The sequence below is a fragment of the Vidua chalybeata genome, chromosome 4, assembly GCF_026979565.1.
Source record: "Vidua chalybeata isolate OUT-0048 chromosome 4, bVidCha1 merged haplotype, whole genome shotgun sequence".
Taxonomy (NCBI): Eukaryota; Metazoa; Chordata; class Aves; order Passeriformes; family Viduidae; genus Vidua; species Vidua chalybeata.
This window is the reverse complement of record NC_071533.1, coordinates 1,881,916-1,906,746: the sequence shown is the minus strand read 5'-3', so window position 1 is coordinate 1,906,746 and position 24,831 is coordinate 1,881,916. Positions and strand designations below refer to the sequence as shown.

Sequence of the window (24,831 nt, the reverse complement as noted above, 5' to 3'; positions counted from 1 at the left end):
AAGGTAAAAAGGGAAATGATAGCATCATGAGGGAGAGGACAACCACAGCAAACAGAGGAGAATTAAAGCTGTGGAGACAAGTGGGAAACCAGAAATAATGATGGAAGGACATGCAAGAGCACTTCCTCCCTCAGCAGGAAAGGGAAGAGTGATGTGAGAGAAAATGCTCCAGTGCTGGGGATGTGGATGGAATATTCAGGGTGAGGAGTCTGGTTTGGTATCAGTGCAGCGTGACCTCAGTCAGAGCAGGGAGTGCAACTCCAGAACTGCTGTGTGGTGCTTTCTGTGACCCTGGAGAAGTTACATAAACATGGCTCCTGTTTTTATTCCTCTCTAATTTAGGAACAATACTTCCTGCTGTCTCCCCATGGTGTTGAAAGGTCAAATTAGCTAATGGAAGGAGAGTTCTTGAGGATGATTACTGCTGTTTTCATTACTATCATTATTGCTATTTATAATAGGTATAATGGAAGTGTTAATATTGGGGAAGAGAAATAAGGGAAAGAGAAGTGGCAAACATCAAAAGCAGTAACTGGGCATGCTGGGGCCAAGGATCTGTCTACAGGAAAGATAAGTACTACCTGTTCCACTACCCAGAAAATCCCATAGCTTTAGATTCACCTAATTTATGGAATTACCTGATTGCAGGGTGGATTTTCTTGACATTTCTGCTTTGAATCCATGTGACCAATATGCCAAGGCAGGAACTTCACTGCCTAATCATGTGATGAAAAAAACCCTTGACCACTGTCCTTTGAGAGCTGCTCATTGTCTCCTTTCTCCTCCAAACTGATCCCAGGTGTGTACATCTCAGCCATATTTTCTTACTTGGGAATATTTTCCAGTTACCCCAAAATGAGACAATCCTAAACAAGTCTCCTGGCAGTTGGTCACCCTGTCAAGCCTCAGGGGGCTACAGCAATATAGGTCAGAAAAGCAAGTATAAAAACAGTAATACAAAAGTCTGGGAAAATTTGTTAAACATCCTGTAGAGAAGGGCACATTGCTGTTTGTGCCCTGATTTTAGGAGATTAAAGCAGTGACTGAATTTCCTTCTGTGGCTGTTCCTGTGACGCTAGGGTTGGCTTTCCCAAACCTTGAACAGTTGTCCTTGGAGTAGGGAACAAATGCACTTTTACAGACACATCTCCAACTGCTCTGCTTGCCTAGACGGTAAGGGTGGCCAGGGGGAGGGGACAGAAGGTACAGAAGGCTGTGCAGTGCACAGCAAAAGAATCTGCCAACAGCAGAAAGTAACCATGTGTTCCTAAACTGATCCAATTGCACTCAGTGCCAAAGAGGGCATTTTTTAGGTGGGCCAATTCTTGCACCTTTAACTTTTTTGTGAGCGAATGGTAGTCCGTAGCATCCCATAGTTTGAGGGATACACTGCAACCACCAAGGGCTGTTTGGGGATGGTGTGTGTGCTCTGTACAAGTGCCTGTGGGAAGAATTAGGGAACAGCTAATGCCACTGACTGTATACCCTAAGATTCGTAGGGTTCAGGCAGTCCCTGAACAGCACCTTACCTCAGTTTTAGTAATTACAGCTGCTTCCACAGGCCTATCTCCATTTTTGAGGGATGCGTGGCACTGGGTGAGGAACACTGAGTGCCACTGACTCCATAGCTGTGAGGCAGTGCTGTCTCCTATGCTGGGTGGCCACAAGTTTGACAGCCTCTTGCCTAGGCTGTAATAGGCTTGCTGTCAAAATGTTGTAGGGAATGGGTTTTTAATTACTGAAACCTTGTGAGAAATGTGAGGAAGGACTGTAAGGTTAGGGGCAGGATGGCAAAGCAGTGTGAAAAGAAGGAATACTTGGGTGTGTTTGGGGCAGAGCAGAGACCTTTCCAGCAGACACTTTGGCAAACAGCTATTTTTAACTCTCCCTTTGTAAAGCAAATATTAACTCTTAGCCATGTGCAGCCACTGGCTTTGTGTGCTCTGGAGAGGGGCGAGCTGTATCAGTTACAACAGAGGAACAGGGAATGAGTTCTTGTAGCCCCTTGAGCTGATATCGGCCGATAATCACCGCAGACCAAACAGGATCAAGTTAACGTGCTCCAGGCCCCAGTATTTATGTCACCTGGTGCTATACCCTCTGTGGCATGCTTGGAATGGATTGTTTGCAAAAACCAAACAGTAAGGAGAGAAGTAAGGCTCTCTGATTCCCAGGAGCACAGGCAGGGTGTGTTCTGCAGGCTGGGATTGGAGCTGGAAGCAGGAAGCAGAGGAAGAACAGGACAAAGTGGTCCCTCAAAGGGCAAGCACGGCTCTGCACCTGCACTGGTATCGCTGTTCTGCAGCTGACCTGGGTGCACCTCAGTCTTCCTTGCCATGCCTGCTTGCTGTAGGCTGTAAGCAACAGGAGGGAAAGGCAGGAAGAGGCATTGGTGATGGATTTATGCTGGCTGAGAACCAGCTGGCTTTGCCCTGTCCTGCAGCTGCTCTTCTCCCTGCTGGGAGGTTCAATCCATATGTCACCCATGTGTAGCTGAGAGCCGATTTTGGTGCTGCCTCTCTGCTTGATCATCACGGCTTTTCCACATCTGTTTTCCATCTCTCTGTTTGTCAAACCTGCCCGTTGATCCTGGAGAGCTTGGGGCAGGAATTGTCCATGATGAGGTGTTTGTACCAAGCCTTATACTTGAGGCATTACCCACAGCAAACATAGATTAGTTCCTTGTCTTGTATAATCGAAGAGGGGTGGAGAAAATGTATTGTTAGTTTTGCCTCTTGTTACAAAAAAGATCCTGGACTGCATCACAGGCCCATCTTTCTTTGTGCATTATTGAAAAAGACTTGATTTTCCCTGCCCCTTCCTCTTTTAAATGTAGAAATCTCTGTGGGAGCCTAACAATTTTGTGCTTAAGAAGGTGGAAAATTATCTTAAGAGCTAAGCCTTCTTTCCTCCACTGGCTTAGGAATTTAGAGTTGCCAAGAGGAGTCAGACGCAAACTCATCCAGGCATGTCTCCTTATCTCTTGGAGTCCAAGCCAGCAATCTGTTCTCCATTCGCTTCTTGCCACTTTTTGCTGAGGGGCTGGCTGCTGAGATTAACCTTGCTCCCAGGACAAGAAACAATCACACAGGAAATGGAAAGGTGTGGAAGTGTTGGAGCTTGCAGGGCAGTCCTAGGAATGATCTTGAATCCTCACCACTTGTCAGTAACTTGCATCCCTCGTGCACGGATCCCACTGGCATATCTGCAGCTGGATTGCAGCTTTGGTGCCCACAGTCACTGTACCATCTGTACCACTTGCACTAACATCCTGGGTGTTCATTAACATGTTCAGGCTGAGTGTGGGAGAAAATGCCTTCTTTTGCCTGTGTTAAAGAACAGATTTACTTTAAAGTATTGGAAAAGTTTCAGAGCACTGCTAACCCTTCAAAACTGTGGAGTTTGACTTGTTCTTCCACTGAATAAAGTTCAGCCTCTCAAGGTGAAGTAATTCAATATGAATCTTCTATGATCACCTGGCATAAATTAGTTTGCACACGACTATGCCTTGTACTTGGGAACAGCAATGTTATTGTAGAACAATGCAGGAACACTATGAGAAAAATGCCTTCCTTGCTTAGCTGAAGCATAAAACAATAACTATTTTCAAAACTCTTTTCCTAGATTAGAGTTAATGGCAATAGCTGAATTATCTTGAGATGCATGTATGCACTAGGGATGGGGAAATCCAACAGAGACATGGCTCCAGGGGGAGACCTTTGACTTAACTATTTCTTGATTGAATTATCTTAACTGCTCTGTCACGCTGACACAGAGGTTGGGGACAATGGGGAGGAATTTCTGTCTGCTGCATGTCACTGCCCCCCAGTTGTGACATGGCATTAAGGTTGAACGAGGGGAGCACCATATCCTCTGGAGACATTCAGCAGCTCTGCAACTTTGTATTTAGGTCTGAGAACCATCTCTGAACTCCACAGGGGATTAAAAATCTCCCACACAAAGCCCACATCAATTCAGCAATTCAGTGAGTTTTCTGAGCAGGCCAAAATATGCGTGCCCTGCTCTGCGCTGGCTGCAATGCACAAATGATCTGGTGTGGCTCTGCTACATCTCACAGTGGACAGGTAAATGAAACATCCCAGTCTTCCCAGTTTGAAGCTCTAGTCTGGGCTCTGAAAAGTGACTAAAACATTGGCTGTTGAATTTGCTGTGAATACAGCCAGATTTTCTGGTTTAACCCTTTCCCTCACATTGCACTGGTGCTGATGACCTTGTGAAGAGATGAACCCCAGATTCAACAGAAACGCATCTTACCACTGGAAAGAATGGAAATGGTTCCAGTAAAATACTTGAAAACAAGAGGTCTAAAGCAGAGAACATCTTTCTGTAATGCTGCTCCTGGGAAAGTCAGGGACTCCTTGCATCAGAGAAAGCTCCCTCTCTCTATTCCTTCATGGGGGAAAATTACTTCCTCTTTCACCCTGTCGGTTCCTATAAAATCTTTTTCAGCAGCTCAGGAATTCTGAACAGACACCTCCAGCAGTTCATATGTGATGCTTCTCTTCCCATCATTATAATACCTGACACAAAAAGGGCAGTAGTTTGACACTGCAATTGCTGCTGCTTCTGTCAACACCCTGCTATGCTGGCTTGCTGTTTTTTCCAGGGCATCTCCAGGTGTCCCCCAGGAACTGTCCTAACCTACTGTGTGGCTCTGCTCTCACCTGTGCAACTGCATACAGTGTGCACACATCTTTGCTTGATTGCTCCTCTTTTTTGTTGAGAAACTTGAGCAAGTAAGTTTGCAGCTTAGGAATCACACGTACCATCATAGAAAGGACACAAAAGATGGAATAATCCATCCTAAGAGCTGCAGAGAATTTGTTTTTACAAAAGCTCCTAGAAGAAAGGGAAGAGAGGGATAAATAAAGAAAACTTATTTAAAATAACCAAGAAAGGCTCTCAGTTAGCCAATGTTCTCCAAACCTACAGTAACCATAGTGAGCCAAACAAAAGGCAGCAGTAGTAAGTCTTATGTATCCTTGGTGATCTGCTTAAGCAACTTCTTACTTTTACAGTAAGCCAAAAAAAGGGGGAACACATGGATTTGAAGTCTCCTGCAGGATCTATTGAGTGACAAGAAGCCTCCTCTAATGCAGGAAAATAGTCTGGAATGTTCATGCAAAGCAGGACCAGGGGTGGCCTTTGGGATTTTCAGCAAAGGGCAGTGGGCATGGAAGGCTGTACTGCAGAAAAGACAACGGCAGGACTGGAGTTTGCGTCAGCCCGAGGAGACTGTGGAGGCCTTTTGAAGTGGGTGCATTTTAGGAGAAGCCAGCTTGGCAGGGAGCTTCTTGTCCTCTCCTACCAAAAGAGCCTGACAGAATTGGCTAGATGGGTTTGTGGTAAACAGGAGAAAGGAAGAGGTGGGTGGGACATGCTGGAATCATGGAAGTTTGATAGGATTTCACAAGAGATAGGAACCATCCTGTCCATGGGTGGGGGAGCACCCTCTGGAAAGGGATACTTCGCTGTTGCATGTTTCTAATTGGCATGGACTCTCCCCAGGGCCAGGGCCTGGGAGCTAGGGATTTGCAAAGACATCTGGGATAAGAGCCAGGATCTGGATCATCACCACCCACAGAGCGCTCACACATTAATTAGACAGGACAGAGCAAAGTAAAACAATTGTGTCCTTTCCCAGGTGGGAAACGGAGGCATGGAAAACAAAAGTCAATGCTTGTCAATTGACAACATGCAAGTCAATTGACATGTTTTGCTGCACAGATGCTCCTGCTGATTTCAAGGAGAAGGGGTTGCTCTCCCCTCCTGGCACTGCCTGGGCTCTGTTCACAGCACCTATAGTAAGCACCAGCCATTGAATTCAGCCCCAAAGGTTCAAAGCCAGACTGATTTTCAGGTATTCCTCCACCATATACTTGCTAGAGTCACCTCTCATAACTTGATTTGGCAGAGCAGTTGCCTTAATTCAGCCAAAAGGGAAAAAAACTTCAGTCCCTGGCTGGCTCCTGCTGGCTGCTCCTGCTCCTGATGGATGAGTGACAATCATTACACCCACAAGGTTTGGTGGCTGCATTTCACCTTGTTTTTCTCAGCTTAAATAAACCATAAGAGGTCTTGCTGGCTATTGATTGGCCCCTTTCACGAGGTTCTGTAGCTTATTGCCATCGTATTTTTGCCACAAGTGATTATTGAGGGTGATTTTGGCAATGGCTGCTCCGCTTGCACACTGAAAACAGCAGACTGCAGTGCTGGCTGTGCCCTGGCTGAGTGACAGCACTGAGATCCACTGGGGATTTAGGGAACATTGGAAAATTCTCCTTCCCATTTCTGCTCACTCGGGATCTGGCGCACAGGGCGAGTCAGGCTGGTCAGAGCAGGGAACCACAGGCAGAAGTGGTCCTGGCCCGGCATTATTTGGCTGCTGTGGCCTGCACGGTGTGCACACAGCTCCCATCCTCGACTCTGTGCCTCCAGCACACCCCATCCTGGGCTCTGGGCACCCTCGTGCAGTGAAGCAGGTGTTCATTTAAACACGTTACCTGCATGTTGAGGTTTGTTTGCTTTGTTGATAATTGTTACACTGTGATAGAGCTTTGTGTTTATAGTGCAGCTTGTTTTGTTTGAATCACACAATCCTTCCAATGAAATATCACCACTCCTTAAACACAAATATTTTCAGAGGCATACAGAGAGGAAGAATGGACATGGAGCATCTGAGCTTTGCTTTGGGAGACAAGGCCTTGTTTCTGGACTATTGATGGAACCTTATGAGTCTTTTTGCCTTTTTTGCTTCTCTGAGCAGTAGTAACAGGTCACAGGCCTGTTGTGAATGTTTTCTTCCAGGAACTTTCAGGAATTTGTATCCAGGTAACCCCAGCTGGGTAGATGACAGATGAGAATGCAAACACGTTAGTAATAGATGAGAGAACTGTGTCAACAATAAAATATAAGTCCACATCTCCATTTATAGTCTCTCTAAATCCGTAAGTAATACAGGTTTGATGCTGCCATCAAAAGCTTCCAAAGGCAGAATGTGGGTCTGGTTTTAGGTCTTGCTTGTGGACAGTTTAAGTACACAGGAGGAAAACAATTCACTTTCAGCCTCTGGAGTAACTTGCAGATGACTCTACTCGTGCTAACAAACGTTCCTTCAAGGCATCCTTTACTCTGGTAGCGTGGCTGGCTGCTTGGCCTTGCAGCCTGCAGTTTAAGAGCCCTTGGCATAGGGATAAATTGGAATGCATGAGGATTTGAAGAAAGATTTCTTTCAGAGCAGTTAATAACGTTATCAGCATTATCAGAAGTATTGCTGGGTTTAGTCTTCCCTGAAAGTGTTTGATTTCACATTCTTTAGAAAGGTGAATATGGAAGAGTCCAAATGTCCATTTTCACTGAAAAAGGAGAAAAAGGAAGGTCTAGTGCATGTAGTTGCAAAGAGAACCTTAAAACGGTGTTCCTGTGAAGTGAAAAACCTCAACTATATGATTACAATTGGAATTGTTAGATGATAAAGCACAGATCATGATTCTGCTGGTTTTTTTAAGGTTAGGGTTCATCCAGGCACAAATTAATACAAATGCTTCTGATGACTACCGCAGCCTTTGAAGTAGCTGGTATTAGTTACAAAACATATTTTTCCAAGCAGGACTTCTCTCCAGTATACCTGCTGTAACATAAAGCAAAACCAAACATTAAATCCCTTCTGTTGACTATATCACAAGTTAATCTAACCCCTAGTACCCCACTATTGTATTTCATTGAAATGATACCCACCTGTTCTGCTTTACAGCAGCAATAAACTGCAGCAATACTGCATTTTTCGTTTGTTATTTATTTATACTGGCAGCAAGGGCTAATGTTTCATCTCTCACCCTTCCTGGTAATTGTGATACAAGGCTCTTTATGGGAAGGCTCATTCCTGTGGTTTTATCCATTCTTAAGAAGAAAAGAAAAAACTCATTCATCAATGGAATGACTTCCTGGTAAAATGAATGACAATGATTTCTACCTCCCTTTGTAGGGGGTTTGGAGACTTTATTGGCTGATGTTTGGGGAAGTCAGATTTTACATTTTAGAAGGTACCTGGGCTGGAACTCCTTGGTTTAGAGGAACAGACCAGCTTTGCCTGTGAGAAATCACCATTCAACACCAAAACTAATGCCCTGGTAAAAAGCTGGGCAGTGTGTCTGCATGTGCTGAGTTACATGTCTGGGGCATGGCTTAATTACACACTGCTTGGCCTGACTTGAAATAAAAGCAACTTCCAGAAGTATGCGTGCAATTCCACTGCTCCGAAAATCGCACCCCTGCAAATAGCTGCCCTTCCTGCCTGGATCTGAGGCAGAACCCAATCCAGCCACATCTCTTTGTCTCAGCGGGATGTCTGGGGAGGTGAGTGCCTGAAGGAAGCAGTCATACTTCTGCTGTGCCAGGAGATGCTCCACAGGAGTGTGGGTCCCGTGGCATCTGCTAACACAGGTCACAGCCTCTGTGGAGCAGGGACTGCCAGGTGCTTTGAATAGCAGATGTTGTGGTGGCAAGTTTTGCAGTCTAAGTAATTTTCAGTTGCACTTGGAGCTGGTGGCACTCCTGAGTCTCCTGGAACTCAGGATTTGCAGTGCCTAACCTGGCCCTTTGCAGAGAGAGTGCATGAGTGCAGAAGGCTGCAATTCCGAGATCCTGGGCCAGATTTTCTTGTCCTCTGTCTTGTCACTGACTTCTTTCCAGACTTGGTGTATTTCTGCTGACACACAGATGGGAAGTCACTACGCCGTGTATGTGAGGGGCTGCACAAAGCAGAGGGAAGTGCCCTAAGACTCTGCTTCTAGCCTTGCCACTACATAGCCTGGAGCAGACTGCTTACTTTCTCATAAAATTCAAATAATCATCTACTTTCTTTATATCCCTAGCTGAAAAACCCTACAGAGATGCTGCACTTCATTAATTACCTACCCCTGACTGTTCCTGCTTTGCTGCTAGCCAGTAAGAAAGAAGCTGTTATTCATCAGGCATCTGGATCCCAAAGGGGAGCTTGAACAAAAAAAATCACATCCAAGCTCTTCTAATCCTGGCTTTGCCCTTGGGCTGGTGCCTGAGTGCTCTTATCAAGAGGCGTTCCATGCCTGTTTTTTGCTGGAGTTCATTGCTTCCAAATACCAAAGACTTTCCAGGCTTATTCTAAACAGTGCTTCTTGGCAGAACTCATCTGTCTGCTGATTCCAAGCTCCCTTCTATATGAAATGTAGGGGTGGCAAGCACAGACCTTTGAGTGAGCTGGCTGGAAAAGGGAGACCAGTTTTTTTAATCCAAGAGCAGAGTTTGGAGTAGATCAATTCTTTGAACAGAAACACACACTCAGCTCTGCAGGTGAAAGCCAAACCATGTCGGGCACATCTCACTTTCTCCCTTCTCTCCCATGCAGATCGAAGAGGGAGGGAAGGCAGATTCCCTGCCTTCCAAGCTGCAGGCTGGTGATGAAGTGGTGAACATCAACGAGGTGGAGCTGAGCAGCTCCAGAAGAGAGGCCATCTCCCTGGTGAAAGGCTCCTACAAGAAGCTGAAGCTTGTCGTCCGCAGGTAGGCAAGAGCCACAATCATTCCCTGCCTTCCTCCTGCCCCACAGGCGACCCAGCCATGCCCCTCACTTCTCCAGCTGGAGGCCTATGGCTTGGCCTAACCTGAGCACAAGCCTTGTTTTGAGCACACAGGCATGAGCCCAAGGGCAAATGCTTGTTCTTTCAGCCAATATTTCTGGGACTCCTTTGTCACTGATATGTCCAAGCATGTCACACAGCCATTTCTCTGCTCCCCTGCCACATGACACTTCAGGATTCCTGTTCAGTGATGTACAAGCAGTCCCATCTTCCTCCCATGTGCCTGGGGCTCCCTGTAAAAGGGTGACAATTCTGTACGTAGTTCTTACCTCATTTGCTGCATGTTGTCACTGTTGCTGTGGCAGCAGAAAGATTTCCACTCGCCTCATCAAGATTTGGAGCTGTTTGGTGTTCTGCAGGTGAGTGACAGAGGATTTTGAATCAAAGATGTTTGGGTCTGGAATTTGTGTTGTTTATTTTTTTTAAAGCCTTAACAGAAATGCCACCTCTGTGTCTTTTGCTGTGGCCATGTCCAGTTTCTTTCTGTGTCAGTTAAGTGATAGCTGGTATCACTTTATGGAGTGCTCTGTCCTCAAGTTCCACACTTGCCAAAAAGGCATCTGGGTAAAGATCAGCACAACTGGGGAGCTGTCTTTACTCAAACAAAAGGTGTCATTTTGGATCACTACATTGGAATAACTGAGTAACATCTGAGTGGTGATGCCTGAGCTGGGCAGGTATGACCAGCTCAGACACCCTCCTGCTCTCTGGGCTGTACTTTGTGCTTTTGCTGACTCTATTTGGTTGTTTAACTAAAACATCTTTAGGTAACCTTACCACAAATTCTGAATATTCATATACAGAACTGTTACATGGTTTGTGCACCCATTGGGAAAGGATTTGCAAAAGGAGTTGGTTGCAATTTGAGTGTTTTCCAAAAATACCTTTTGGATTTGGTTTTTACTTTGAGCCAGGTAGATTGTAATCCAACTGTACTGACTGAACAAAATGTTTAATTCAAGCTACCTTAGCAAAACTGTGGGAAAAGAACCTGTTTGTTTAGCAGTGCAATAGTTTCTCTGCATTTTTTATATTCCCAACACCTTTCCACCTTTTTTCCCCCCTCTTTAAAGAGTATGCAAGGGGTTTTGATGATTTTCTGGTTTGGATTACTATAGTGAACATGAAAAATATTTGGTTGGGAGTCTTTCATGGCTTCATTCATCACTAACAGAAGGATCAAGCACATTAACTTTTAGAGGTATTACATTCACATACCATTCCCTTGCCAAGGTACTTTGAATCCTTTGTGCACATTTAAGGCTCAGTGATAATCCATAAATTTAGAACTGGAAAATTGCAATTGAGAGCTAAGAGCCCAGCCTTCAGGTAATCTGACCCAGTCCCAGCTGACCCTGCAGTGCTGGCATGAAGGCAGCAAAAATCAGGAAATGTGAGGTCCTGACTGCTCCCTGGGCAGTGGGTCACAAGTTCCTCTTAAGTCACTCCATCACCAGAAGTGGCCAGATTCAGCACACTGGCCAGGGTAGAAGAAGAGATTTTGTCTCCACTTCTAGAAGGTAAGAAGAGATAAAATAAGGATTCCAGAGGAGAATGGTGAGAAAAGAGGAAAGGGGTGCAGATTACCTTGGCCTCAGACAGAATGAGTTTAGCCATTAAGCCAGGTAAAGGCAGCACTAACCTGCTTCCCACTGGGGTTGGATTTGGTTGGTTGGAGATTTGCAGTACTACATCATCTGAAAATAAAGTATTTTTGAAATACTTGTGGTGCTGATTTTTGTAAATTTGCCGTAACGATTGAATTGAAGTGGATTAGGGTTGCTTGCTGCAAGTACCAGCAGTTTGAACAATTCCTGACCTGTTTGTAACCTGAATTTTTCAGTGCTCTCAGTATTCACAGAAACTCTTCCTTATGGGGTGACACAACTCCCACAGATATGGACTTTACTCCTTAAAAGTCATATACAAACAGCAGCAAAGTCTGCTTGGTGTATGTGGTTCTGGCTCTCTGCAGAGCATATTCCAGGTCAGCATGTTTTTGAAGGTTTAGCTGTTTGTTTTTCAAATGAAAACCTCAGAAGTTCTCTGTAACGGTGCAGTGGGTGACGCCAACCATCACACCAGACAGAAAGCACACATTTTTAAAATCAGATGTATTGTGCCATAGCCCACACAGCATACTCAGATTGCTATATAATCTTGGTTTTTATTTCAGGACAAAGGTAAGCTTTTAGTACTTAAAGGGTGAGCCTCTCTGCGTGTTACTAAGCAAAAGTAGATTACAACACCTTGCAGGTCTGCAGACTGGCTGATGCAATGATGTGGTACTTCCCTTGGAATGTCAGAACTCATGTGTCATCATCAGTCTTCATCAACTCAAGTTTGATTGATCAGTGTAATGGAGGGGAAAAGTGGGAATAGTTTCAAAGAAGGAAATGTGAAGGCAAAATCAGGGAAAATTCAGGGCTAGAGAAAAGGCTAAAATAAATAACAATAAGAAAAATTATCTATCTCACGTGACCAGCACCAGAGTATTTAGTACATGAGGACCACAGTCTGCCTCTCACTCCTGTGCAATGTCCTGCTGTCCCCAGGGAGGAACTTGCAGGAGGAGAGACATGAAGCTGTGAATTTATACACTTTCTGCTTCCTTGCTCACAGACTTATAGTAGGGCAGAGGGAGAGAATGCCCTAATGAGCCCCGTGTTAAGGAAATCCTGTGCCTATTCCCTAAGAGGATCTTTATTTGGGAGATGAATGTTGAACAGTTTTCATGGATGCTCTCTAGCTGCATTTTGTTTGTCTTGTCCCCAGCTCAGAAGCCCTCAGTGACAGTTTTCAAATGTTCAGTTTTCTCTGCTTCTTTAGCACAGCTACTCACACCTCCCTTGTTTCAAAGGCTGTTCCCAAAGCCAGGTCCTGCCTCTCTACCCAATCCTCACTTGTTTTGCCCATTCATTTCCAGGACAATGGACTCAGATATGTGTGTGTGTTTGCTCATTCCTGTACACCTCAGGCCTGCAACTGGTGTGCTCTGAGGGACCTTGCTGACACTCCCACTCCATCGTGCTGAGGCCAGAACCAGCTGGAGCAGGAGCTGCTCTGCAGCCCAGGGAGTGACTCTGTGCCTGAATCACTGCTGGCGACAAATGTCTCTCACCATGGGCACGAGAACAACCAGTTTCATCAGGCCTGAGGAATTCACAGGCTGATGCTGGGGAGATCGCTTTGCTCAGGGTTTGCCCATTTGGAGCAGTCGGTGTGAATCACAATGGGAAACTGGAGAGACCAGTTTGTTGGATTTTGTAGCGAGAGGCTGGCCTACTGTCCTCAGCAAACTGCCTTAGAGAGGTTTTGATACTCAGTTGATCTTTAACCAGGTGGAGGAAAAGCTGTTTGAAAGCTACAGCTACAAAAGAAGTAAGACTTTGCTAGTTTGTTGTGAATTACATAGTTATTTCCAACCTGTTTTTTTTTTATTTTGCTTCTTCTCCAACTGCAGTATCCAATCAGAGTTGGATGCAATTAAAAAAAGACCCTTTTCAGTGCTATCAGTCTAATTGTGTTGTGCATGCCTTCATCAGCTGAAGATAAGGCTCAAACCATGGGCAGGGCCTGGTGTGATTTACAGCCCCTACAGTGGCCTGGAGCAGTTGCCAAAAATAGGCTTTTGCACAGGTCAGCGGGCAGGAATGGCTGCGGGAGCATCACACTGTTTACACGGCTGGACATGCAGCGTGTCCATAAGGGCAGCAATTAGGGCAGCCAGGCGTGGTGGCACACGGAGCTGTGCCACCAAGGAGACCCACGGCCGCAGGGGACAAGTCCCACACACCCTTTCCAGCACAAACAGTGCCCGAGCCAGGCCTCCCACAGGCCACGCCTCAGCACTGCGGGGCAGAGGCCACAGCAAGTGCAGTCCTTCTTGTTGAGGGGACAGTGCACTGCGGCGGGATCCAGCCTCAGGCTGGGTTAATTAATGCAAAGCTCTATTAATATTTGCTGGTGGAACAGCAATGAAAAATGTTCTGCAGAGAATTAACAGGGTTTTAGGCCCTTGCTCTGCTCATACCAATGTGCAAGGGCCCTGCAGATCTCTTCCAGGGTGTTGTTTTTGGGGCTCAGGCCAGCACAGACTGGGATGTGACAGTGGCACTTGTGTTTACAGAGCCAGTGAGACTGGACAAAGCATGAATCTCAAACTAGCTGTGATTGACAGCACAACTGCTTGCTCCAAGATGCACATATGTGCTCTTAGCATATATCCAGTCATTCTGACACCAGCAACTGAAAGAAGCCTGTTCAAGTATTACTTATGTGATGAACACAATATTGTAGCAAAGATCAGTATTCAAGGTAGCTGATTTTCTGTTTTCAGTGGTAGTGGTTTGTGTCTGCCTCAGGCTTAGCAGTGCCTGTAATTCTTTTCCTTCTCAAAGAACCTCAGACTAAAAATACAAGTCAAATAAAGGAGGAGGGGGGATAGAAAACATCCTTCTTTTCCTGTTGTGCTAAAAACTGTACAAAAAGAAAGGATTAAGCTTATCCTTGGCTATGACCATAATCTGCATGTTTGTTTTCACGCTTCCCTACAGACTCCCTGCATCACTTGGGTTATTTGGGTAATTCTCTTGGTACATCCCTGACCCTGGGCCCCCTTGCCTGAACGATGAGACCTGGGGGAGATGCTGGGAGAGAGAAGGTGCTGGGCTGCTTGGGCCTCCCTGGGCCAGTGCTGAGTTTTCAGACAGATCTGGTTCTAATCAACTCATTTAAACAACTCAGTGGCCAGATCAGGAATTAAATCCAGACATCCTGAATACTTGCACCTATGCCATAGCTACAGAGCTGGTCTTGGTTTGGCAGCAAATTACTATAACTAAGGCTTTAGGAAAAAATACAGGAGAAAAGTCTTCCACTCCACCTGATAAATGACCCTATGGAGGTGTCGAAGGGCCGGAGGAAGATGTCAGCACGGCTGACATCTGCGGCTCAGAGATGATTCAAGCCCATGGAAATCAGTAGAAAGATTCCCACAGACTCCAAAAGGCTTTGGCTTAGACCCTCACTGAGCAGTGATTTTCCTCATTGACCAGGAGAAAATGGGCTATTCCTGGAGAGAGGGGAAGCTGCTGGCATTTTTACAAAAAGACAAGTGCCAACACAATTCTTCAAAGAAGTCTGTCCACTAATCCTTTCCTCTTATGACACTAATGTAATTTTGTGCCGTATTTGACAGTGTGCCAAAAAATTGCATCGAATAAATCCAAGTTTTGTGAATGAAATGAATTAGAATTGGCGTTGGCCCACGCCCCGCTCCGCAGCAGCGCAGGAGTGCCTTCCTGAAGAGCTGCTCTGCGGTGTGGTTGGGTTTTGTTCAGTGCTGATGACTGGGGGAGCAGCAGAAAGGAAGGCTTCATGCACATGGAATGTTTAAGACTGACAGCTTAGAGGCCAAAGCTGGCATTCGAGGGCTGGCAGGGTGGTCTGTGTCTAGTGCTGTTCTCTGTTTGTTGTGAACTCCTCCTCAGCTTTCCAGCGTTCTCCTGCTCATGTCTCCTTGTGTCTCAGATCTTTCAAAGTGCATCCTTTTATCACTAAAAAGATGAGCCTTTGGTTGGAGTCTGCAGCTCCTCATGTAATGCCAATGGGTGTGACCAGCCAGAGCACACCAGGAGCCTCACCCACTATTTGGATGGGATTTCCAAGGCCTGTACACCCTGTGGCCAGATAAAGAAAGGCCTTAACATTTCCTTGTGTCTTGGATCAAACTGGTCAGTCTTTAATATCTCAGCATCAGTATTTTCATAGAGGAGTTTCCCATGCATTCATCAAAATGTTTGCAGTTCCTGTCTCATTAGGAAGGGACAGACAGCTGAGAGGTGAACAGAATTTAATTTTTAAATCACTGGCAGATCCTTACTGTCTAGACTTAATTAGCTACAGTTCAGGAATTATAGGGTTTTAGTAAATGTGAGGGAGATCTAGATACAATTTTTGAATAAAAGAAGCTTTTAGATCACTGATAGGGACAGTGGGAAAATGCCTTGGAAAGAAATAAATGCCAGCCACCGTGATGTGTTATGGTCTCTGGGATGTTACAGACAGCTGAAGCTGCATTAGGAACCCAAAAATTTCCAGCCACTGCCATTCCAATTAGCTGCTCCTCTCACCCTGTGCCTGTGGATTTGTTTGCCTTCTTCACACAATAATCAGCCTGGGGTGGGACTTGTCAGCAAGTGACTCTGGAAAACCTGGGAAATCTCTGCCAGTGGCCTACAAAGTACTTTTTACAGCGTGAATCTCCGTTTTTTTTTTTTTTTTAATTTCCCAAGGATTAGGTGGGAGGTGGATCAGATCACAATAGTATGAAAACTCAGACAAACAAACATGCGTTCTCCCAGCACCCTGTGCATTGTTCACTACCTGGGATGGTGTCCGGGGTGACCTTTAGTCCACAGGGCAAATACTTGGACTGGACAGGGGTTCTGGTTACCTGTCCAGGTGCAGAGGGGTGCAGGGTGACACCCTCACTGGGCAGCTGCAGGGAAAGCTGAGAATAGCTGCATTTCATCATCCCTGCTGTAAGGAGCTGCAGTTGCATGGGAGCTGACTATAAATATAGATTTATAAGGGGTTTCTTGGTTGGGTGGCATTGATATGGACAGATGTATGTGTGTACACAGCCACAGCCAGGTTAAATATTCAATTTCTCAGCTACTAATATAAAATCATTTCACGCAATCTTTTCCTTGCTTTTCCTGCTTGGTCCAAGGTTTCCTCTGAAAGGGAGGTGGGGTCAGGAGAGGTTAATGAACACTGATGTAATCCTACTGATATAAATTGTGTTTGCCTGGATTTACTTCAGCAAAACAGATGCTAGGGTGCAGCGATTACTGTAGCTTCTTTACGTTTTTTATGAATGGGCTTGTACAGGTCATCCAAATCCCTTGGTATTGTTTCTCCCTTAGGGCTGGACACATGGAATATCTCAGGCAAAAGAACAATGAAGAGCAGACACTGCACAGACAGTATCAAATGGTCTTTTATATGCACAACTCTTCCTGTGTGTAGCGCAGAGCAGCCTGACTAACTCACCCAAACACGGATGGACAAAGAATATAGAATGGTTTTTTTCCTAATCCCCCTTTCTTCAGCTTCCTGCCTGACTTTTGCATTAAAAGGGAGGCAGGGCTGATCTTCAGTGCATGTATGTAAAACATTTTTAGGTAGCTTATTACCTGCATAATAAACAGTAACTTTTTTTTTCCTATTGAGAATGCATAAGGAAATTAAAATCAGAAATAGTGGTTAAAAAATACACGTTTCAGGAGCTGAAAAGAAGCTGTTAGCTCAGTGTTACCACTTAGGCTTTTGTGTTACCAGGCTTTTAAAAATTATTACTATTGTCAGGTGAAATGTCAGGGGGTGAGTGGTGGCATTCAAGAAGGTAACTGTGTGGAAGAGGATGATGTATTTCCTTTACTTGAAGTAAAGGGGACATTGGAGTAGAGAAAATATAGTGAAAAGTATGGGTGAGATTGTGAATATTTTGATTTTACAGCCGGACTGGAAAAGAGGACTATTTAGGGTTAAATGGAAATGTAATTGTGTGTTCTGTTTGGCCTGAAATGAACCATTTTGCTCCTGGTAGGAAAAGCATGTTAATTTAAGATATTTAATGTATATTTAATGCATGTTTTCAGCTTTCTCTTGGATGTTAAGGCAGTCTGGCTGGGTATAGAGCACCTGAACCTCCCTGGCTGCATTAGGCTGACTTCCTCTGTAGCAGGATGCGTCCAATGGGTTGAGGGCCATGTGCTTTTCTGGGATTATTTCCATGGACTTCATCCAGTGTCCACAGCCTTCTCCTGTGGCATCTTTTTCAGCCCTGCAGTTGACTGCTGAGTCTCAACTTAGGGACCAACATCCCTGCTACACCTCTCCTCCACCGTGTTTATCCCCCACCCTTATTCCAATTGCATTTTTCAATTGCAATTTGAGGGGTGAACTTTGAGAGAAACAACGGATCGTTCCTGGCTGGCTGAAAACACTTTTTTTTCTTGGATGTAGTTTCTTTTCTCCTCTCTCCCCGCAAAGCCCAGTGTTAATTATAAGAGGGGCCAAGCCCAAATCTGCGGGGAGCCGGGGCAGAGCTGACTGGCACTTTCACTCAGCACATTCCCCCTTTCCTCACGGTCTCTGCTCCTGTCTGTCAGGCCTGCTGACGACTGCTGGGGAGGAGGGCAGTAATCTGAGCTGCCTGTGCCGCGCGAACCTCCTGCTTTTTCCTGCGGGATTAGTGCCGAGGTGCCTGTGTGCACAGCACCTGTATCTGCGGCTCGTTATCGCGGTGCCTGCGCGCCGCGGCTCCGCGCTCCGAGGCGGTGCTGCCCCTTCCCCGCTGCCGGCACCGCGCTCCCCTCGGGCAGGATGGGGATCCCTGAGCCTGGCTCTGGGGGCTCCAAAGGTAAGCGGCCTCTGCGCGGCCACGGCAGAGCCCGCCGGCCGCGGCTTCGTGCCGGGCCGGCAGCTGCACCGCGCCGCGGGGCTGGGGAGAGCGGAGGGCGGGAGTCTTAAGGACTCTCTCTGTCCTAAACCTCACGAGCATCGTAAAGTTCGGAGCAAACGAGTGTTCATGCAGTGCCGGGGGGCATTTTTCGGCCGCTGTTTTAAGCGAGCTCGCAGCAAACGAGGAGCCGGTGCTGCGCCGGCGCTCAGGGTCTGTCACTGGGAGGCTGTTGGGCAATCTAAGCAAAGCTCCCAGACTTCAGGCTAGAAAAGTGCCAGGAGTTCATAGGAGAGGTGAACTTGGGAGAGCTTCCAGAGCTGTGCAGCATGTTAGCATCCCCACCCTCGGTGTCCAAGGGTTATATCAATGCCATGCACTTGGGACACTGAGTCTTCACAAGCAGGGGTTCTGACTCATGTCCGTACCACAATTTGTAGGGTGCAGTTTGAAGTTTTATAGTCTGGAAGAATCCATGCTCAAGTTCATAGCACCCTTCTTGGCCTTCACCTTTTATAAGTTGAGAGTCATTTAAAGCGGGTGGCAAACCAGGCCAACACTTTACGTCACTGTTGGACAGAGATGGACCAGCCCCACAATCTGGGATGTGGTCTTGTTTGATCAATATGGCAACATTGCAGGGAGCAGAGAGAGAATGTGAAAGAGGCTGGTTCATGAGAGATGGCAATTAGTACAGCTCCAGTGCTGGCAATCACTGTAGCTCCAGTTGGGCCTGCACCAATTTGCATTCTTTGGTGACCTGTCGTATATTGTACACACACCTGTCCACCCTTCTAGATTGGTCATGAACCATAAAACTAAGTTCATTGAACTTGGATTTGAGTTTGAGTATTTTCTGACACATGAACTCCTTTAGTAAACGCATTAACTAATCTTTAAACTCATTAGCTGCTTCATTGCTATTAGGATATTTTTAATTTGATGTTTGTTTGGGGTTGTTTTATCTTTGAGTATGGGCCAAAGCTTTAGCTGTGCACTTCAAGGGAAATTGTAACTGGTTTTTTATCTAAACTGTGGTGATCCAGTGTGCTTAGGGAAAGTTGATAGTGCAGGTCACAGCAAGTTGTTGTGGTGCTAGTGAAATACTGGGGCAAAACTAATGGGCATGGGAGTATCCCTAAAGATTCCCGAGGCAGCGGAGCTGACAAGGATCCAGAGCATGAAGGAAGAGGTTGTTTTACAGCACAGATCCCATCACCCTGCTGCCTGGCCTGATGCCTACAGGGGTGAGCATGTTCCCAGGCTGCAGCAATGAGAGGAACGTCCCATCTGAAATTTGAAGAGATGCCTGAATTGAAGAGATTTGCTGGTCACCCCCTTCAAATCGAAAAAATTCATATTGGGCTGATGCTACTGTTCTCTCTGGTGTGCTTTATATTGTGTTAAAGTGAAGGCTTTTGGATGCCTTCAAAGGGCTAAAGGCAATACCTCATAGAAACCCAAGTGGCTGAAGAATTACCAGATATTAGCATTTACCTCAGTTGCCAAAGCTTGGACGTTTCTTTCTGTCTTTCATAAATTACAGCCTGCAGGGACCATTTAGTAATAAATCGTAGCAACTTGGCTTTTAGAGGGCAACCCATGTACAGAGGCACTTCAGGTCTGTGCCAGCATCTCCTTTGTTCAATAAAAGTAACAGCAGGAATTTGATTAAAGACTGATAGAAAAGACAGGGAGGGAGAAACATGGGAAAGATTAAAGAAAGAAAAAGCCACCTGGAAACTTCATTCCTCCTTTATTTCTAACTTAAGCTCGTAAATACCAAATCTAAACCATTGTGTGTGTGAGAGGGAGGGAAAATTTCCTGCATGCCTACACAGAAAATACTGCACATGCAGCCACCTGAAAGACTTTCAGCAGAAGTCAGATTCTTTCCTCCTCGTTAAGGCTTGCTCCAGGTCTGCATTGGAAAGAAAAGAAACTAGAAAATATCATTATCCCCCCGGTGCTCTGGGAGGACGACATTTAGGAGGGTCAGGCGAGTCCCATCCCTGAAGAGAGTGGCGCTGGCTTTTGGGCTGAGCCTGCCGGGGAGCAGGGAGCACATTTCCCAGGCTGCCTCGGAGCAGCCCTGCAGCTCAGCACAATGCGATGGCCAGCTGCACACGGCCAGCCCTCAGCATCTGCCCCTTTGTCTCCATCATCCTTGCTGCAACACCCCCCAGAAAAAGGAAAACCCGGTGACTCCAGCAGCCAAATGCAAATTAGCCCCAAAGAGCCCCGTTCTGTGTGATCAGCAAGCGACAGGCAAATCCCATTCAAATTCCTCACTGCAGAGCCAGCCTGGCTGTTGTTTGGGTGTAGGAGACCAGAACGCTGCCATTAAGTGTCCCACAGGAGCGAGGGTGCATTTTCCTTAGCCTGGCTGTGCCCTGGGAGCTGGGAGAGCTTTGCTGGGAGTCAGAAGCACACTTTGGTTCCCAGGCAGGATTTGCAGGGCACAAAAGGGGGAGTCTGGGACCATGAACTCCCCGAGAATGGGGAGTTCAACCCTCAACAAAGTTTTGTATACTTTGGGGGCTCTTGCTGGTAATCTTGCCCTACTGCAGCCTAGATGGAGCAGCAAGGCAGAATCCTGTACCTGAAGTCTTTGTCTGCTGCATTTGGTGTCCCTTTTCTGTACACTTGGACATCTCTGCTTCTTAAATCATGCTTTTCCCCACCTGCCACCTCTCTTAGTCCATCTGTACATTGGTTTCTCTCTGCTCACTTTCTCTCACACTTCTCAGCTGTTTGTAACACCTGTTGGACAGTGAATCCTTTTTGGCCATGGCCTTGGCTCTGAACTCTGTTCCCCTCAAGTGGTTAGGATGCGATGATGTCTTTGCAGCAAAGAGGATCTCTCTGCCTCGGTCCAGCCTTCCGCACCTCAAGCCCTTATCCTGAAGGCTGCTGCCTCCTCCGTCCCGGGAGCAGGAAGATGCCCAGCCCTGCATTAGGGGTCTGGATCAGGCCCTTCGGTGCTGTTTTCTCACTCCCAATCAGACCACTACAAGGACGCAGAAACAGACAATGTCCAGGACCGAGGCTCTGGTCAGCAAACCACATTCTCCCAGGCAGTGAAACTCTCAGTACCGAAATCCCGTGTCCCGACAGGATTTGTCTTCCCGCTGCTCCTCACATCCCGGCCCCGCGGCTCGGCGCGGGCACCTCGGGGAGAGGAGAGGGCGGCGCGGTGTCCTGGGGACGGCCGCCCTGCGCCGGGGCCACGTCCCGCCGGAATGTGGGGAATGCGAATGGCATGCTTGAGTGGACGGCTTCAGAGCCGGGCGCAGGGATGGCTCTCCTGCCATCTGTTGTGAGCCCCGCGGGCCCATAGCAACAGCGGCTCAGGAATGGGGCTGCTGCTTCTTTTTTCGCAAAGAAATTCTTCCCGACCCTCTTCCCCGCTCCTGCATGCGCACACTCATGAATAAGCGGGAACGGGGCTGGGATTCCTGCTCCAGAGTGATGCGTGCTGAAGGAGAAAGGGCTTTGTAGAGCTCAGCTTGTGTTTAGTTTGGGGAGGCGTTTTCCTTTCTGCGCTGGTGCATGAGACCATGTGTGTAATTTATTGTTAATTGCCAAAATCTTGTTCTATTCAAATCAAGTGTGAACTTGTGTTTGCCATGAGGTCAGTAAAGTCTCCAGTGGATGTACAACCACTCGATTGTCCTCAATGAAACAGAGATCACTTCTGTCTTATTATTACAAATACCAAGGTTATAAGTGATGTAAATAATCCCAGTGGATTTGTTGTGCCCATCATTTTCTTCTGGCCCTGGAGCTCTTCTGTCCGTGGCTGAGGAGTTTTGCTGCATCATGAAGTGGTGGGACTGGATTCTCTGAGGTTACAGGAAGCTCAGCATCACTGGTGGTACTGAGAGATGCCAGCTTGTGTTCCAGGGAAGATTTTGCCACATAAGATCTCTGTTTCCTGTTCACCAGTGTGAGATGGTGTGCCATGGGGAAGGGTTAGTGCTGAAAGAGCCTTTATTCTGTCAGCAGGGGCAGGAACAGACTGTCTGTCAGTCTGTCTGAATGGTTTTACTCCTTCCTTTCCTCTGGAAATTCCCTTCTGAAATGCAGATTTCTTTTCTCCCCATACCTTAATCTTTTTTTTCCTGCTGTCAAGCAGCTGAAGCCTCATTCTTGCACATTGCTCAACCTCTCGCTGTGACTCAGCAAAGTGGATTGTTTTTAAGTGTTTTAATTCCTTTAAGATGAGGACTTGTAAGTTGCAAATTTACATGAGTGTTTCAAGAGGTTTGACGTGAGACATTCAGAAGTTAGGGGTATTTAAATTTCTCAAACAGTATATTGGTTTCTTTTGTATTCTTTTAGTATTTTATTTCTATGCCTAACAGCATGCAATAAATACCAAAATTTGCAGAGAAACCCCCATGGACAAGAGGGAATCATGGAACTGGCAGTTTCATGCCCTTTGCAAGGAGATGTCATGAAGAGGAGAGGGGAGGAAACCCAGTTGTTTTCCCCTCAGTGCTCAGGGCTGTGTTTGAAGCTGGGCACACAGCTACAGTGGCTTGATCACAGGGAGCAGGGTATAATTTCAGTGAAAGCTGATATGTACAGGGAGGAGGGATAAAACTCTCCCTATTACAGGTATTTATTATCACTTGACAGCTGTCAGTTTGCAATAGGGGATTTGCCTTCCTGTCAGCTCTCTGAGAACCAGGTATATTTGCCCAAGGTTGTAGAGAAGGATAGAAATCCTGCTTTCAAGCACAGGTATCATTTAACCGTGATAAGAAGGCAGGTAAAGCATTTCTTCTGAAAGACGGCTGTGGAGAACAGGGGAGTAAAGTCTTTCTGGCCCTACCCAGACGGGAAAAAACAAGTCATTAAAATCTGATACCTACCTGCTTTTAATGAGAGAAATGTTGTTCGAAGAAATAATCTCAGTCCTATCACCACCGAACTATTTTCAGGAGCCATTAGCCTTTCACCTCCTCATATGTTTTATCTCTTACTTTTGATCTCATTCAGGGAGAACGGCAGTGCTGCTGCAACCAGAGATTTGGGCTTTAATCAGGAGCTTACTCAGTCATAGCCATGCTCTTTGCAGCTGTCCTTCCCAATAAATGACCCCCAAAAAACCATGGGAAGTGGGGTGGGGAAAGCAGCAATTCAAATCAAGCACTTGGCGTCTTTAGTCGTGTTTAGTTCTTCACTGAGCCAGTACAAGTATTCTTATGGGTTCTGCATGCTCCCTTCCTCTTTAGCCTCTTCTCTCCCCAGGAACTCTTGCACAGCTGCTGGGGACAGGGGACTGTGAGCTGCCAGCCTGAACTACAGGCACAAGGCAGCTGTTTTTTTGGCTGGAAAAAGCAAAGAGCAAGAGCCAGCTGTGGAGGGATGCTCTGAGCTGCACAGAGCAGTCACAAGCTCTGGCTCTGTTTAACTGTACTTCAGCGTCAGGTTGTGTCTTTGCTATGTTCTCTACTTGAAAGCTGTTCTAATGTGGAATAAGATCTTTGATCCAGGCATGGATGCTCCCACAGTCCCCTGGCTGGAAGGGAAAGAGGCCAAGTTGGGTGGTTTTAGTTTTGGACTGTGGGATCAGCAAAGGAAGGCTGTAGATGACTGGGGGCTGTTAAGGTTCAGTCTCATTCTCTCTTCAGTGTTTATCACACATTTTGTTTTTTGTACCATTCAGAATTACATTTCAAAACAAAACCAGGAATGCAGGCTTGAGTCTGCTGAGACAAATCTGTGTCTTCTGCCTCATCCTGCCCAGGAGCTCACTTCTCCCTATAAAATGTTGCTGCTGTTATTGCTGTTCCTACCCTGCAACACATCTCCAGAATCATCAATGTTCTTCAATATTTTCTGCCTCAGCTCCAACATGTTGCATTGGATGGTCTTTGATGTAGATTTTTTTTCCTTTTTATCTGTTAAATTCAGACTGGGATCCATTTTAATGCCAGCCCAGTTTTGTTTCAAAAGTTACCTATCATCAGTACATAAGGATAAACAGAAATGAGTGAAAGAAGAATGTCAATTATTATGAATGAGATATAACACGTACACATTTATTTTGGTGCTGCTTGTCCATATTTATTTCTTCTCTTTATCTATGGATATCAAAACCACCAAAAAAATGCCAGGAATGCCACGTCCCATTGAAGTTCTCCTGACGGGACATTCAGAGCAATCCACGGCAACAGCTGTACTGCCTATTTATCCTGAAGCAGAAAATTGTACATGGCCCGGGACAATGCCCGACGTCACCGACCGACACAGACCGACACGGGGGCCACGTCTCTGTCACGGTGGGAACGGTCCCTGCTCTCCCCTGGGCTGTTTGTGTGCACAAGAATCATGCTTATCGTATTGCTGTAACGCAGCACTTTGCATCTAATTTAAGCAATACTGGGGCTTTTGTTTGTCTCTCGAGGTCTAACCCGGAGACAAAAGCCGTGGTCCAGCCTGAAGGTTATGAGACGTTACCAGACATTCATGTTCACACATACACGCTCCGTCAGAGGAATTTATGGCCATTGCCATGTTCTCTAATGAGTACAGAATGAGACCATTACATATTCACATAATTAGTTTGACAGATTTTCATTTAAATATAAAAAGACTTCTAGTCTTCAGAGAACAAAAGGAGGGGTTTGTTTCCAGGGTAGTTTTTGACTCGGCTTTGCTAGAGCAAGAGGTTGGGAGTGACAACTGAGGGGAGACAATTTAGTGTGAATA

At 46.2% G+C, this 24,831-nt stretch overlaps 1 protein-coding gene across 3 annotated transcripts in view; it reads left to right on the top strand.

Annotated features, from left to right (window-relative positions):
* SHROOM3 (shroom family member 3) overlaps positions 1–24,831 on the top strand; it is a 115,591-nt gene that overhangs the window by 26,996 nt on the left and 63,764 nt on the right. For all 3 annotated transcript variants that reach the window (XM_053940237.1, XM_053940235.1, XM_053940234.1), the window contains one exon: positions 9,407–9,561. Coding sequence is in view for 2 of the 3 variants with exons in the window: in XM_053940235.1 (XP_053796210.1) it covers positions 9,407–9,561 (155 nt within the window). In the remaining variant the exon portion in view is untranslated. The remainder of the gene's footprint in view (positions 1–9,406; positions 9,562–24,831) is intronic.